The sequence below is a fragment of the Miniopterus schreibersii genome (assembly GCF_964146895.1).
Source record: "Miniopterus schreibersii genome assembly, chromosome: 13".
Lineage (NCBI taxonomy): Eukaryota > Metazoa > Chordata > Mammalia > Chiroptera > Miniopteridae > Miniopterus > Miniopterus schreibersii.
In genome coordinates, this window is record NC_138113.1 from 55,267,121 (window position 1) to 55,283,115 (window position 15,995).

At 41.9% G+C, this 15,995-nt stretch overlaps 2 protein-coding genes across 13 annotated transcripts in view; both read right to left on the reverse strand.

Annotated features, from left to right (window-relative positions):
• TSGA10 (testis specific 10) overlaps positions 1–2,124 on the reverse strand; it is an 87,646-nt gene extending 85,522 nt beyond the window's left edge. The window contains exon 1 of one of the 7 annotated variants that reach the window (XM_081156921.1): positions 1,960–2,124. Coding sequence is in view for 2 of the 7 variants with exons in the window: in XM_081156918.1 (XP_081013044.1) it covers positions 1,625–1,681 (57 nt within the window). In the remaining 5 variants the exon portion in view is untranslated. Of the gene's footprint in view, positions 1–1,624; positions 1,758–1,874 lie in introns of those variants that run through there. The other 6 variants (XM_081156920.1, XM_081156924.1, XM_081156922.1 and 3 more) reach the window with 6 other exon arrangements.
• A 6,257-nt stretch (positions 2,125–8,381) lies between these two features.
• LOC308566070 (testis-specific gene 10 protein-like) overlaps positions 8,382–15,995 on the reverse strand; it is a gene marked incomplete at its 3' end in the record, with an annotated part of 103,253 nt that continues 95,639 nt past the window's right edge. For all 6 annotated transcript variants that reach the window (XM_081156015.1, XM_081156016.1, XM_081156018.1 and 3 more), the window contains one exon: positions 8,382–9,073. In XM_081156015.1, the coding sequence (XP_081012141.1) occupies positions 9,049–9,073 (25 nt within the window). The remainder of the gene's footprint in view (positions 9,074–15,995) is intronic.

The following is a 15,995-nucleotide window of genomic DNA, read 5'->3' on the forward strand; positions in this document are numbered from 1 at the left end:
TTAGAACAATGGCGAGTTAAGAAGCAAAATGCAAAGAAATACTTAGTAAAATTTCATTTATATAAAGTTCAAAAGTCAAATTAGAATGTGCATATTCACAAACAAAGATGGAGGAACTATAAGGAAAAGCAAGGGCGTGGCTACCATAGTGGCTACTTGTGGAGTAGGGTGTCTGATGGGAAGAGGGAGTAAGTAATAGCACCTGTTCTAAATGCCTCTGTATCTTGAGTACTTTAAAAACAGATTATCCTAAAAAAAACTGTACTAAGCTACAGAAAAAGAAGACAGAAAGAGCCCAGAAAATCTCTACAACTGATTATATGCTGGGCTAAAGTAGTGATCTTTTTTTTTTCTTTTCAGAAAACTAAATAATATATATGTAAAGTTGCTATTAAATAACCCCAGAGTTTATTATTTAAAATTAATATTTCATTAGTGTACCTTCCTAATTATTTCCCACTAATTATGACTGGTTTAGCCCTGGCCAGGTGGCTCAGTTTGTTGGGGTGACCTCCGTTTTAGGCTGGTTCCCAGTCAGTGCACATACCTAAGTTGCCTGTTAGATTCCGGTGGTCCTGATCATGTTCCTCCCTCCACATCTATGTTTCCCTCTCTCCCTTGCTCTCTCTCTAGAAATCAATAAAACATATCCTCGTGTGGATTTGAAATATATATATATGTATAAATATATACACATATAAATGTATATACATATATATATCACCTGGTGAGGATTAAAAAAAAGAGATTGATTTAGTTCATTGATTAATTAAAATACAAACAAAAAAACCAGTTTTATCCTGGAGGCAGATTTGAATGATGTGACACTTTCCTTTTATATTTATAACTAACCTGTTTTCCTCTACTTAAAAAACGACTGTTATTCTACTCATTTACTTTCAGGTAAAAGAAAACAAAAAGTGTAGTTGAAATGTCAGCACAGGAAATTTAAAACACCGAATATCCTGAGATATAAGGGCATGTAGTGGAAGAAGGAAAACTCCGGGACACCTTTGCAAACTTTTCCTGAAGCCGCGATCCTTGAGTTGTTTTTTTAAAATATATGTATTCCTATACGTATTTAGGTATCAGGTCTATGACTGCCTCAGTTGTTCAATTTGTCTCAACTAGTTTTTCAAACAAAAGCCAGCTTCCCCGCCTTTCCTGGGTACTGAAATTATGAGACTTTCATGCGAATGCCATGTAACCTCGGCCCTTAACCTCCCAGAGTCTGCACAGGCTTAGAAGCGAGAGGCTGGGAGGGAGGATGAGCCGGGTTGAACTCCCAGGTCTCTGACTTCCAAATTCCTCAGCCCCGATCCAGAGCGTTTCTAAACCGAACGGTGGAGCTGCGGCAGGAAGCGAAACGGTCACCATAGGAACTGGGCTCAACCTAAGCTCCTAAGAAATAGCAATGGAGGCGAAGTTTGCTCCTGGAGGGCTTCCCAGGACCACAACTCTGCCCGCTACCGCCCCTCACAGCAGCTCGAGCAGCAAATACCTACCGTGGGGTCACTCACAGCCCCGAGCCCCGCCACACACTCCCTCCTGCAGCTGCCTCCTCAGAGGCCTTACGGCCCAGAAGCTGCTTTACCCCAACCCGGCCCGTCTCCGCTGCTTCTACCTGGAGCTCTGGGTCCCTCCCTGGGCTAGTCAGCCCCGCGACCTCCTCGGAGCTCATTCCGGCGACTGCCAGCCCCGGGCCTCAGCTCTGGCTCCAGGTCCCACCCCATCTCCATCCTCCGCCCCTTTCCCTCCCTTCCCACCCCCACATCGACCTGGCCCCGCCCCGGTGGAGATGGAAGAAGACGGGACCCAGCGGGAAGGTTAGCCCCGCCCCGCGCAGCCGCCGGCCCCGCCCTCACACTCTGTACCTGTGGGGAGGCTTAGCCTCCATCTTCCCGGTGCCTTCGCTCCGCATCCTTCCCGCAAGCCCACAGTCTCTGTGAGCACACATACCTGGCTCGACCCTCACTCTCGCGGGGACTACAAGCCCTGCGCGCGCACCCAGGCACGTAGCGACGCGTACGTCCACCTGCCGGCCTCAGCTGACGCCTAGAAAAGGCTTCTTCCCGGTCCATCCGCGCCGCGCAGGCGCACGCTCGCGCAAGGCCCAGGCATCCCACCGGAGCGTCCGGTCTCCTAGTAACCAGTCGCTACCCCTTTTCCAGGGTGGTGGCACCTGGAAGGAATGCGCATGCGCAGGCTCGTGCGCCTTGCCTCGGGAAGGCAAAGCTCTGGAACACCTGCGGCTTTGCTGCCAAGGCTTTGTACCACTTCCCCAGAGATCAGGCACCGTTCCGGACCCTGGTCCGTGAACTCGTTATTCCCCAGAGCTGCTCTTGGGCACTGGGAGGTTGGCGCGCGCTCCTGCCGCGGCCGGGTTTTTGGATTCTTCTAGATGGAGTCCCGCCACAGCATCCAGGGAGAGAGCCGGTCTGTTTGGTGAGCGCCAGGGGCCTGCCCTCTGAGGAGCCTGGAAGCCCCTCAGCCCCGGTCAGCCCTTTGTGGTCCACTTCTGGTTGAATTGGAAAGTGCTAGAACTAGCAATGAAAGTCCGGTTCCTAATTGGTATCCCTTCTCCACATGCCAGTCCGTTTCCAGAAAAACTGGTTTGGTTAACAAAAAAAGGGAAAGGATATCGTACATAATTGATATGTAATATTGTATCGATTGTTTTCCTGTTCAATACCATTTAAACTTATTTAGTGAACACTTTTAACTTAATCAGGTATAGTATTTTTGGCAATCCAACTATGTTAAAATTAACCACATTACCTAAAAGTGGGAAAATGAGCTTTTTACTGAAAAATGAGAACTGCGTTTTATTGCTATATTTTTGGAGCCCAGCTTGAAAAGAAATGTCTTTGTAATATTTCTTGATGTTTAACACGACCCACCTTTCTTTACCCAAGGGCTTCTCATCCTCAACGGCAGCTTTACCTCCCTGTCTTTTCCACAAAAAGAGAACTAGGTTTTTTAAAGCTGTTCTCAGATTAGCTTTATTTTGTATTCTACTGTGCATTTCAAAAGCAATCTCACATGTGAAGAGACTTATACTTTGTAAGTATAGCTAGATTCTAAAAAATTGAGTGTTGCTATTTTAGATAAAGAAGTCAGAGGTCCTGTTATCGGTGGGGTGCTCTCAGTGTCCCTACCTGCTACTGGTGGATGTGGAGCTCTTGGGGTGCCACGGGAATAAGAATTTCCTGAAGCCCCCTGCAGGAGGATGAAGTATTGTGGAAAGCTTTACTGATGATGTAACATTAAGGGAGTTCCCTTTCAAGGTCTTATCTCCCTTCACTTCACCATGGAAGAAGTCCCATTTTGTCTTCAGCAGGGCTAAGATCAAAGCCACTGCCCCAAGTCTTTGCTCCATATTCAGTTCTAGTCCAGCGTCTGGCTAGCTTAGCTTGTGTTTCTAGCTGCAGTCCACTGCACAAAGGGTGCCGTTCTAGGGCTAGTGTGGGTCACAGAGCAAGCGCGTGCGAGGACACAAGAGGAATGAGAGCAGTAACTCTTTGTCTTGGGGTTATAACTAGCAGCAGTTCTTCAGGATTTTGCAGGCTTGCATTGGCTTCAGCCCCTAGCCAGTGATCTTTGTTCCTCAGGCTTGATTGACAGTAAGCGTCTTCCCTATGACACCCTGACTTCATGCAGATGTGCCCATCTTTCCCCTCCCTCCAGTGATCTGCAGGGAATGGACGGGTGGTTCCCTGGGGAGTGTGAAATTGCAGCTTCCTGGTGAAGGTGCCAAGATGACCAGGCTTACAATGTCTGACCTTCCCTTTGCTCCTTCCTATTAATATTAACTAGCTAGTTAAAACGTTAACAACCCCACCTCAGAGAACATGAGCCTTTTGTAATCTTACAAAGGTAAATGGGTGAAGGTCTCCATCTTCTGGAACTGCTTCGTGCTGTCAGAGGGGCATAGTCCTGCCTATCCCAAAGCTCAGAGGTTCTCCCTATCTGTCCAAGGAAGAAAGGAGCAAAAAGGGGAAGGAGAGTCTTCATGCAGGGAAGAGGGATTTTGCAAAGTCCAGGTCAGTCTGCTGTCCGTGGAAGGTGGCACAGATGATGTCCAAAGGATGATGCATTGGACAAGCTGGCATTCTTGTTGTATTCTAGACATGACAAATTTGACAAGAAAGTTAAAAGGCACAATTCAAATGAGGAAACTTATAGTAACTAAAGGTCTGGTGAGAGGTAAAAACCTATGTGTTAAAGGGAAGGACTAACTTTACAGTATTGGAGGAGTGGCTTCCCTGGAGGAATGTGGCACACCTGTTTGAAGCCCTTCTGCCACCATGCATAACTCAAATTAGACTAAGAGGAATATTCTAAGATTTCCCATATAAAGAACTGTGAGCCTTTTCGACCTTAACTGTTTGGGGAGAAAAGGGAAAGCAATTTCATATGAAACTGATATACCATTTCATACTTCACCGACTCAATCATCTAGTCCTGACAAGTCAGTTCAGCTAAACTGTTGAGTCTTATTTCAGGAGATGGTGATGCAGATGGCTTCTACAGTGAGGACTATATTGTGTAAATAAGCAACCAGGTAAATAAGGTCATAGGTATACATTCTATGAAAACAGAAGGAAGAACACAAAACACAAAGGTTCATGAACACAGCAAATCATAAACCAGTGAAGAAGGCTTTCAGGTGCCAGGCTTTCGCTGGAATGAAAGTCAGCAGTATCTGATTGATAGATCCTCTGAACTGACAGTCTTACAGATTTTCTTTGTAGTTTGAACATCTCTGGTGATGTCATTAGGTGCTGAGGTCTGTATGGCATACACAGACACAGTGTTAGAAAACAAAACTTTGAAGACAGTTAACTGCACTGGAGTCCAATATCCACAGTTTGGCACGGTGATTTCCACTGAAACACAATTTTTCTCCCTAAAATTACCCTCATTTTTCAAAGAGACTGTATTAAGTCCAGTTTTAATTTTCCCTGATTATTTGCATAAACACAAGAATGGAAATTGGTCAAATTGATCACACAGGTTCTTTCAAATTTGCTTTGATGGAATATTCACAAGGAATCTTTAGACTGAGTTCTAGTCAGCCCCTCAGAGCAAGGAAGTCAAGCCACAGTTGCCATCAGGCTTTGCCTACAATACCTGTAGGTTTGGGTAAATTCCCCAAGTCCTTGATGTCCCCCAAAATGTCTTGAGGTTCCTTCCTTGCCATCTTTTAGGAAAGCAATTCTTGTTCCTTACCTGGAAAGACTACCATGAACCACGTGACCAAGTAAGGTATCAGGCTTTTATTGGCTTTGAAAGTCAATCTCAGTTCCTTAAGGCTTTCTGGTGACATCCAGAGTCCAGGCATGTCTCTCTTAGACATGGCATTCCAGTAAAAGTCTTAGTTAATAAGACCACAAGTGAAGACTGGATTTATTGAATTTGTGTGAAGGAATGTATTACTATGACTCACTCATTAAGAACTGCCAAATTCTAGAGGGATCAGGTAAGGAGAAAACTTGTCCCTTTAACAGAGTGAAAAAGAATCAGGTAAGGAGAAAACTTGTCCCTTTAACAGAGTGAAAAAGAACCAAACTTTAACTGTATGAGACAGCTAAAAGTAGGCACTTAGCATTCCCTAGATTGGCAAACACATCCCATAACTTTTAGAAACATATGCTTCTTGATGGGCAAACACATTTACATTTTAAGAGACATACTTCCATGGAGATAGTTATTATATAATAAAACTCACTGATTTAGAAAGTTACTATACAGGTGAACTAAGTTAAATTGATTGGCTTAGACAGCCTCTTCCAGAAATCTGCATTCTAAAAGATGGTCTAGATAAAAAGTTCTTGAAGATCAGGTATTAGCACTTTCAAGACAGCCCCCCCTCCTTTTTTTTTTTTTTTTTAAATCCTCACCTGAGGATGTTTTTCCATTGATTTTTAGAGAGAGTGGAAGGGAGGGAGGAGGAGAGAGAAAGAGATACCTCAATGTGAGAAAGATACATCAATTGGTTGCCTCCCTCACATGCCACGACCAGGGCTGGAGATCAAAACTGCAACTGATGTATGTGTCCTTGACCTGGAATTGAGCCTTCGACCCTTTGGTCTGCTGGCCAGTACTCTAACCACTGAGCAAAACTGTCCAGGGCAAGACAGCCCTTTTCTTGAAAAAAACTCAGAGTTAGTTTTTTGCCAGTTGGCAAGTAGGCACCTGAAAAGAGTCTCTTGAGGCACTGTGAATGGAGGTTGTACCACCTATTGTCTGTGGGGAGAAAAACCTAAAACCTTTTCATTCTCTTGGAGGGAGATTCTGGTAGCTGAGTGAAAATGAGCATCCTCAGTGCTTCCTAGCCAGTCACAAACCAAAATCCGGGGTGGTCTGTTACGTCTTAGCTACCGAGGTATCCCATGGCCATCCTGCCTATGCCAGCCTTGGAATTAGTCCACAGTCCGAAGTCCCCTCCCATGCTGGAGCCAGAGACTCTTCTCCAAGTGACAAAAAGTGGCAACACAGTTTTGCTTAGATGTGTTTTCCCAACCCTGATAGTTGAATTTACTTAACTCCACACAAGAGATTCTGAGGGCCTCTGACCTTACTGGAGGTTTCCACCCTTTACTGTCTTGGGTAGGAAAACTCTGGCCTTTAGTAGCTGGGCTAGTAACCTGTTCCTTTGTCCCTTATATTTCAAGTAGTCTTGGGCCTTCAGGAGGCCTAGCAAAGTGAGACAGTCTTCCCTAGAAGGGGAGAGAACATTTCCTGTTGACCTGGTTGAACAGAGATTTAACATCAGAGCCCTGGAGTTAAATTCTGTTAGCTTTTTTGGGGGGTGTTAGTAAAATTTGGGGGGGATATTAATAAACATTGGGTCAGTCTTCAAGATTAGTTAATAAAATCCTTTCATTTCTCTGAGCACCTGTACATTTGAATCATTTCTCTAGTTGTATCTGTAAAAGAAGCATTAACAGACAGCTGTGTTTGCATGAGGCAAAATTACTGAAACAGCTGCTACTTCTTGCAGCAGGCCGGGGCTGCAGCTTCACGCCCTAGCAACCTGGTTGCCAGGGAAGATGGCAGGACCAGACTAGAGCAGCTCCAGTGCAGCTGCAGCTCCCGCCTCCTAGCAATGTGTGTGTTTGCCAAGGGAATGGCTCTGGAGACCCTGCAGCTAGCTGGTGCCTGCTGTCCCTTCTGGCCCCCAGCCACATGACCCACGAGATCCCAGCCACGCACCCTAAGCCTACAGGCCTGGGGCTCAGTAGCTGCTAGAAAAGGGGAAATTGCCAAGCCGCCTCTCCCAGTAGCAGTCCCACATTGCAGGGATGGAGGGGGTGTAGAGACGAAGGGAAGTGGAAGTCTGGGGAGTCCTTAGCTTAGCAGCGGCCTGGAGCCCTGCTAGGCTGTGAGCCACACCCTAAACCCCCAGGACCGAGCTTTAGCAGTGAGCAAGCTTCCGCGAAGGAGATGGGGAGTTGCAAAAGGGAAGCAGCTGGGATACTCAGCTAAACAGTTTCCACTTCTGAGTTCCTGGCCGCTGCGAATAAGGAAAGGAGCCTGGGGAGCCTCCCAGGATTCCCTCACAAAGTACAGAACCCAGAACATTGGCACCGAGTGTGCGCACACTTCCCTCTCTCCTCACAGGGACATAAGCCCGGTCCTCCGTGGTGGGGCTTAGGGAGTACAGGCTCCAGCCCCACTGCTTGCTGGGCTGCAGGCAGCTGTAGCTGTGGCCCTGACTGGGGGCACATCTGGACAGGTGACACTCACCTCCTTGTCAGCTCATCTAGGAGGTGGGTAGCTTAAATTAATGTTGTTATGACCTAGTGCTTAGGTCACTGCCTCACCTACCAAAGGTTAATTTTGCATATTTATTAATAAATTATTTAATATTAGCATGAACAATTTTTTGTATATTATTGCCTAAAATGTTTATAAAAGGACATATTTTAAATAATTCAATTTTTAAACCAATCTGTAATGAATGTCTTGAACTAGATGAATAAACCTCAAGGTTTTAAAAAATCAAACTCAAGTGAGAATGTAGCATGGCCTTATGGTAAAATATCAGAGTGCTAATAATTAAACAAGACCCAAATGAGGGCGCTATCCTACATTACTGTAGTCATACTGAATAGTGACTGTATAAAATGAGAAACTGTCTACATCCTATAAATACTATGAATGATAAACTTATTTTTTTTATTAAAATGGCAAGAATACAAATAGCTAATATCAGTAAAATGCAGTAGTGTTCAGGCTCTTAATTCAAAGCCAATGGACAGAAAAGGTAAGAGATTTAGGAGATTTTAGGGGAAATAAGGAAATGTCACTGGACTTCTTGCTCCATATAACAAACAGTTGCCACAGGCAAAGAAATAAAAAATAAAATGGCAATTAAGTTGATTGCAGTACTTTAATGTTTTAAAGAAAACTTATTAAAAATACAAATTTTTAAAAATCTTACATTCTTGACAGATAAAGCATCACCTACCTTTCTAAAAATAGTAGGGGTAAACACAATTGTAGAAAATGTATGTTAATCAGTGGTACAATGCTATGGGTTTAAAAATCCTGACACACTCCTACTATCTCCTGCTTTGAAAGTCAGATTATGGCCTGGAATTTATGTCAGGTTGGTTCCAAAATGGCATAATGGAACCCAGGCCAGTATCACTAAACTGTGCCTATTTTGGGACAACTTCTCCAGCCAAGAAAGCATAAATCACAAAGAAAAAATTTAACCAACCAATTATTTGAGATACCAAGAAAGGAAAGAAAATCAGTTTTGTAAAAAACACTTTTCCCTTTTTATAAGCTTCTTTATTTACTCCGGATAGGTAACATGACAGCGTTCAATAGTGAAGTAAGCAGATTTTACACTCACTATTACTGTATGGATAGAAAGAGCCACATGCACTTTTGTTTTTATAAGTCATCTCCGGCCACTGCAATATGGCACATGAGAACAGAGATTAATTCAAAAGATAAATGCAATCATATAGCAAAAAAAAATCAGTGTGACATTTTGACCTTTCCCAAGGATGTGAAGAATCGCTTTGCATGTCAGAAATCTCTATAGCAAAGATTCCTATGAGAGAGAGAGAAAAATGTGCAGATTAATATTTTTAATTCAATGATTTCACCATGTATAAAAACATATTCTAACAATACTTCAGTAATACTTAAGATTTTTACCCAGCTTCTGTGAAGAAAAACAGATACAATGTATTTTTTTTGCCCAGTGTTGACAACTCTGATACATCCATATCTTGGAATAATATTCAATAATAAAAAGGAATGGACTATTATTAGATACAACTTCAATGGACTATTATTAGATACAACTTCAATGGACTATTATTAGATACAACTTCAATGAACACTGTTAAATGAAAAAAAGTCAATATCAAAAAGTAAAATAGTGTTTATTATTCCATTTATATAACATTCTCAAAATGATAGAATTACAAAGATGGAGAAGAAATTAGTGTTTGCTGGGGGAGTGCTTAGACAATAAAAGGGTATCACGAGGGAGTGAGTTTCTTGGTGCTGACAGAACAATTCAGTGTCTTGATTGTGGTGGTGAATTACGGGTGGTGTATTAAAAAAAAACTACACATACACACAAATGAGAGCATGCAAAAACTCATGAAAAGTGAATGAGGCCTATGTTAACATTGTACGAATGTCTATTTCCTGGACTGTAAAATGTTGCCATTGGTAAACTGGGGGAAGGAGATGGGGAACTCTATTTTTTGCATCTACCAGTAACACAATAATTCTTTCCAAATAAAAAGGAAAATAAAACAAACTGGTACATCCATGCGATAGAATACTTTTCAGCGGTTAAAAGGGATATGCAACAATATCTGATGCATACGACAACCTGGGAAAAATCTCAAAAATATGCTGCTGACTGAAAGTCAACCACTAGAGGCTACATATATGACTCCATTTATATGACATCCTGGAAAAGGCAAAACTGTAGGAACAAGAAACAAACCAATGTTGGAGGAAAGCAGATTAAGTACACTTACTGTTTTCTAGATAATAGGTGACCATCCAAGGATACCATTTAAAACTAACAGCAAGTTAAGTAAGGAGATCCAAGATGGTAGCCGAGTAGGTGGAAGTTATACTCACCTCCTCTGAGGACAGAACTGGAATTACAATTAAATATAGGACAATCAACCTGCATAACCAACTGAAGACTAGGTGAACAGAAGTCTTATAAACAAGGATTTACAGAAGAAGCCTCATCAAGATAGGTAGAAAGGGTAGAGACATGAAAAGGGCTGGCCCCATTCCCACGGTCGGTGGCTGAGGTTCCGGAGGGATAGCTCAGCTGCAGATGGTCTCAATCCCAAGCCAAGCTCCCCAGCTCAGAGCACCAGAGCCAGAAGAGGAGCCCACATAATATCTGGCTGTGAAAATCAGCGGGGATTCTGTCCTCCAGGGAAGGACAGGAGAGATCCAGGCACACTCTTAAAGGGCCAACACACAAAATGTTGTTCACAGCCTCCCACCCTGAGTTCCCGGGAGGGAGGGTGAAGCAGATTAGAGTTCCATGAGAAGAAACTGGGGTTTATGGCTCTGGGGAGAGAGCTGAAGGGACAGTCACCAGGATTTCAGTGCTGAGTCCCATTCTCACACTGCAGATGCTGTCTTTCTTGGGAGGAGCACTTCCCTCCTCATGGTATCAGCCTGGGGGGACACAATAGCCCCAACATCTTTATTCCCTATTGCCTCACCCCACAGAGCTCATGCCCTGCTGAGGAGTCATCTCTCTGGGCCAGCGTATAGAGTTCTGAGCTGACTCGGACTCAGCTGTGTGTCTCTGGCACAGGGCCATCCCCTTCCCCCCCTTTCCTATGAACCTGACTAGTGCCTCCTTCCATAGGAGATACACTAGCCTCATCCTCTGGGCTCCCAGTGCCCCTCTCCTCCACCGTGCTCCAGGTGGCTTGGCCCTGCTGAGAAGGTCTGGGCAGAATCTAGGACAGACTGAGTTGTGTGGTACTAGGAAAGGGCCATATCTTCCCTCACATGCCAAACCGATGCAGAGCCCTCCCTTCAAACAGCCAATCTTGGTCTGTTTGGGTCTGATAAAATCTGTCCTCATCCTGACAACTCCATGAAACTCCATGCCCCCACAAAGGTCTACAGGCACTTGGCAGGAAGTAGCTACACTTGATATACCCAGGAACATTTGCTGAGTAGCCTCAGACCCAGCAATGGCATGAGTTTCAACCTGTATCAATCTGGTGAACACCATTTGCCCCTACCTGGTGACTCACTGAGACCCACCTCATGCAACTTGAGTACCAACAGAGGCTCTTTCAGTGACTGAACCTAAGACGCAACTAGCAGGTGAAAGTAGGCAGAGGTGAATCTCCAGGTACCTTGCACCATTTGCTAACCTGCCCTCAGGCTAGGTGCTGGCGGAAACCAGACTTGGTGGACATATTCGTCCATCCCACATACACCAAGGCCCAGCAGAGTTAGCCACAAGCTATGGATTGCTTTGTAACTCCAAACAGGTTGCTCAGGGCAGGTCGCAGGCAGCATCTGACATTGACCTGCACCAGGGTACTTCACAAAAGGCATCAGAATAGACAGGCCCAGTGGCCAGCTTCAGACATCAGAGCAGGATCCAATTGGCTTAACAAGCGGCATATCTAAAGGGAGATCTCAGCAGGCACCATACCCTGCTGAGGCAAATTCTGCTTCATGTGGTTAGCACTTGCACAGCAGCTTGTACACTGTGGTAAGGATCAATATAGTCAGCAACCTTGAGGGTCAAACACACATGAACAGGCCAACAGCAAACTCAATTATGATGAGAGGGCTCACATAACACACACAAGGGACCCAGCTCAGGTGATCAAGAAGACTGACACCTACTACATAAGACCATCCTACCAAGACTGGAAGACATAGCAGATCTTCCTAATATATAGAAACAAACACAAAAAGGCAGACAAAATGGGGAGCTCAAGAAACAAACCCCAAATGAAAGAACAGGAGAAACCTCCAAAAAAAGAGCTAAATGAAATGGAAGCAAGCAATTTACCAGATAAAGAGTTAAAAAAAATTGTTACAATGATGTTCATGGAACTTAGTGATAACTTTAACAAAGAGATAGCAAGCATAAAAATAGACAAAGCATAAAATAGAACCAGTTGCAAACAAATAGTATGATATCTGAAATAAATAATACACTAGAAGGAATAAACAATATGTTGGATAAAGCAGAATACCAAATCAGTAATTTAGAAGACAAGGTAGGAGAAAACACCCAATTATAGCATCAATTTTTTTTTTTTAAATGAGGCTAGTTTAAGGGATCTTTGGGACAACACAAGGTATATCAACATCTGTATTAGAGAGGTGCCCGAAGGAGGAGAAAAAGCATGGGAAATTCACAGGGTTACATGCCAATCTCAAGAAACAAGAAACATCTCAAATAATCTAACTTTACACTTAAAGGAACTTGAAAAAGAACAACAAACAAAGCCCAAAGTGAGGAAAGGAATAAAGAATAGAAATTTAAAAATAGTCATAAAAAACAACCCCAAAAGATCAATGAAACCAAGTGCTGATTCTTTGAAATGATTGACGAAACTTAACCAGACTCATCAAGAAAAAAAAAGGACCCAAATAAAATCAGAAATGAAAGAGAATTAACAACTGACACCAAAGAAATACAAAAAACTAGTAAGAAAATGGTAAGAACAACTATATGCCAACAAATTGGACAACTGGATGAAGTGGATCTATTCCTAAAAACATACAATCTTCAAAAACTGAATCAGAAGGAATCAGACAATCTTAATAGACTGATTACACCTAATGCAATTGAAGCAATAATAATAATAATAATAATAATAATAATAATAACCCAGCAAACAAAAGCCCTAGTCCAGATGGCTTCATAGGTGAATTTCATAAAACATTAAAAAAAGACTTAACACCTATACTCCATAAAATATTCTAAAACGTTCAAAAGGAGGAAAGACAGACTCACCAGCAAATTTTACAAGGCCAGCATTAGACTAATTCCAAAACCAGATAAAGATATTATAAAGAAAGAAAATTACCAATATTCCTAATGAACATAGATGCTAAAATCAACAAAAATATTAGCAAACTGGATCCAGCAACACATTAGAAAGATCATACACCATGCCCAAGTGGAAATTATTCCAGGGATGCAAGGCTGGTACAATATTTGCAAATCAATAAATGTGATATACCACATAAACAAATTGAAAAATTGTGATCATATCAATAAATGCAGAAAAAGCACTTGACAAAATCCAACACTCATTTTTGATAAAAACTCTCAGCAAAGAGGAAGAGAGGGATCATACCTCAACATAATAAAAGCCATATATGACAAACCTACAGCCAACATCTTACTCAATGGGGAACAATTAAAACCATTTCCGCTCAGAAAAGGAACAAGACCGGGATGTCCTCTTTCACCACTCTTATTCAACATGGTATTGGAAGTCCTAGCCACAGCAATCAGACAAGAAGAAAACGTAGAAGGCATCCAAATTGGAAAGGAGGAACTTAAACTGTCATTATTTGCAGGTGACATGATATTGTACAAAGAAAACTCTAAAATCCACCAAAAAACTATTAGATTTAATAAATGAATTCAGCAATGGAGCAGTATACAAAATTAACAGCCAGTAATTGATGGCATTTTTATACACCAATAATGAATTTTCAAAAAGAGAAACTAAAAAACAATCCCACTTGCCAGCAACAAAAAAATTAAGATACTTAGGAAGAAACTTAACCAAGGAGTAAAAGACCTGTACTTGGAAAACTAGAGGATGCTGTAAAAAGAGATAGAGGAAGATATAAACAAGTGGAAGAATATACCATGTTCATTGATTGGTAGAATTAACATTATTAAAATGTCCATAATACCCAAAGCAATCTATTGATTCAATGCAATCCCTATTAAAATACCAATGGCATATTTCACAGATCTAGAGAATATACTCCAAAAATGTACACAGAACCATAAAAGACCCTGAAGAGCCACAGCATTCTGGAGAAAGAAGAACAAAGTTGGAGGTATCATAATACCAGATATCAAGTTATACTATAAAGCCATGGAAATCAAAACAGGCTGGTACTGGCACAAGAATAGTCATATAAATAAATAAAACAGAGAACCCAGAAACTGATCCAAGCCATTACACTCAATTAATATTTGACAAGGCAAATGTATACAATGGAGTAAAGACAGTCTCTTCAATAAATGGTGCTGGGAAAATTGGACAGATACATGCAAAAAAAAATGAAACTAGACCACCAACTTACACCATACACAGGAATAAATTCAAAATGGATAAAAGACTTAAATTTAAGTTGCCAAACTATAAAAATCCTGGAAGAAAACATAGGCAGTAAAGTCACAGACATCTCACGGAGTGGAATTTTCACTGATACATCTCCTAGGGCAAGGGAAGCAAAAGAAAAAATAAACAAATGGGACTACATCAAACTAAAAAGCTTCTGCACAGCAAAAGAAATCAGCCTCAAAATACAAAGGAAACCCATGGTATGGGACAATATATTTGCCAAAGATCTATCTGATAAGGGGCTAATCTCCAAAGTGTACAAAGAACTCATACAATTCAATAAGAGGAAAACAAAGAATCCAATTAAAAAATGGGCAAAGGACCTGAATAGACATTTCTCCAAAGAGGACATACAGTTGTCCAAGAGACATATGAAAAAATGTTCAACATCGCTAATCATCAGAGAGATGCAAATTAAAACCACATTGAGGTATCACTTCACACCTGTCAGAATGGCTACCATCAACAAATCACCAAATCAACAAATGACTGGAGAGGATGTGAAGAAAGGGGAACCCTCGTACACTGCTGGTGGGAATGCAAACTGGTGCAGCCACAATCGAAAACACTATGGAGGTTTCTCAAAAAATTAAAAATGGAACTGCTTTTTGACCCAGTGATCCCACTTCTAGGAATATATCCTAAGAATCCCAAAACACAAATCAGAAAGAATATATGCACCCCTATGAACATAGCAGCACTATTTACAATAGCTAAGATGTGAAAACAGCCCAAGTGCCCATCAGTAGATGAGTGGATAAAAAAGCTGTGGGACATTTACATCATGGAATACTATGCAGCTATAAAGAAGAAGGACCTTGTACCCTTTGGGACAGAATGGATAGACCTGGAGAATATTATACTAAGTGAAATAAGCCAGGCAGAGAAAGACAAACATCACGTGATCTCACTTATATGTGGAATCTAAGGAACTTAATAAACTGATGAGCAAAATAGATTCAGTGACATGGAAGCATGGATCAGACTGACGAATCTCAGTGGGAAGGTGGGGTGGGTGGGTGAGTGTGTAGGGAGAGATTAACCTAAGAATTTATATGCATATATGCATAAACTAAGAACACCGACAATAGTGTGGTGAGAGAGTGGGGAAGGGGAGGGTGGAAGGGGTCAATGGGGAGAAAACAGGACGTCTGTAATATTTTGAATTAGGAAAAAAAAAGTACAAAGCAAATAAAAACAAAAAACTTATGTGAAAAGACTAAAATTCTTAAAAATATACCTTTATTCCAGATGTAATAATTTATCATCCTCATTAAGTAGGATAAACAAAAACCAAAATGTTATGAATAATTATAACAGACTTAAAAAAAAAAAAAGTTAGCCTAGTCATAGCCAGTTTGGCTCAGTGGTTAGAGCATCTGCCTGGGACCTGAAGGGTCACGGGTTTGATTCTGGCCCAGGGCACATACCTCAGTTGCAGGCTTGATCCCTGGCTGGGGTACATGTGGGAGGCAACCAATCCATGTGTCTCTTTCAAACTGATATTTCTCTCTTTCTTTCTCTTTCTCTTTTTCTCTCTCCCTCTCTGAAAAGCAATGGAAAGACTATCCTTGGGTGAGGATTTAAAAAAAAAAAAAAAGATATTATAGTGACATAGGTGAGAAA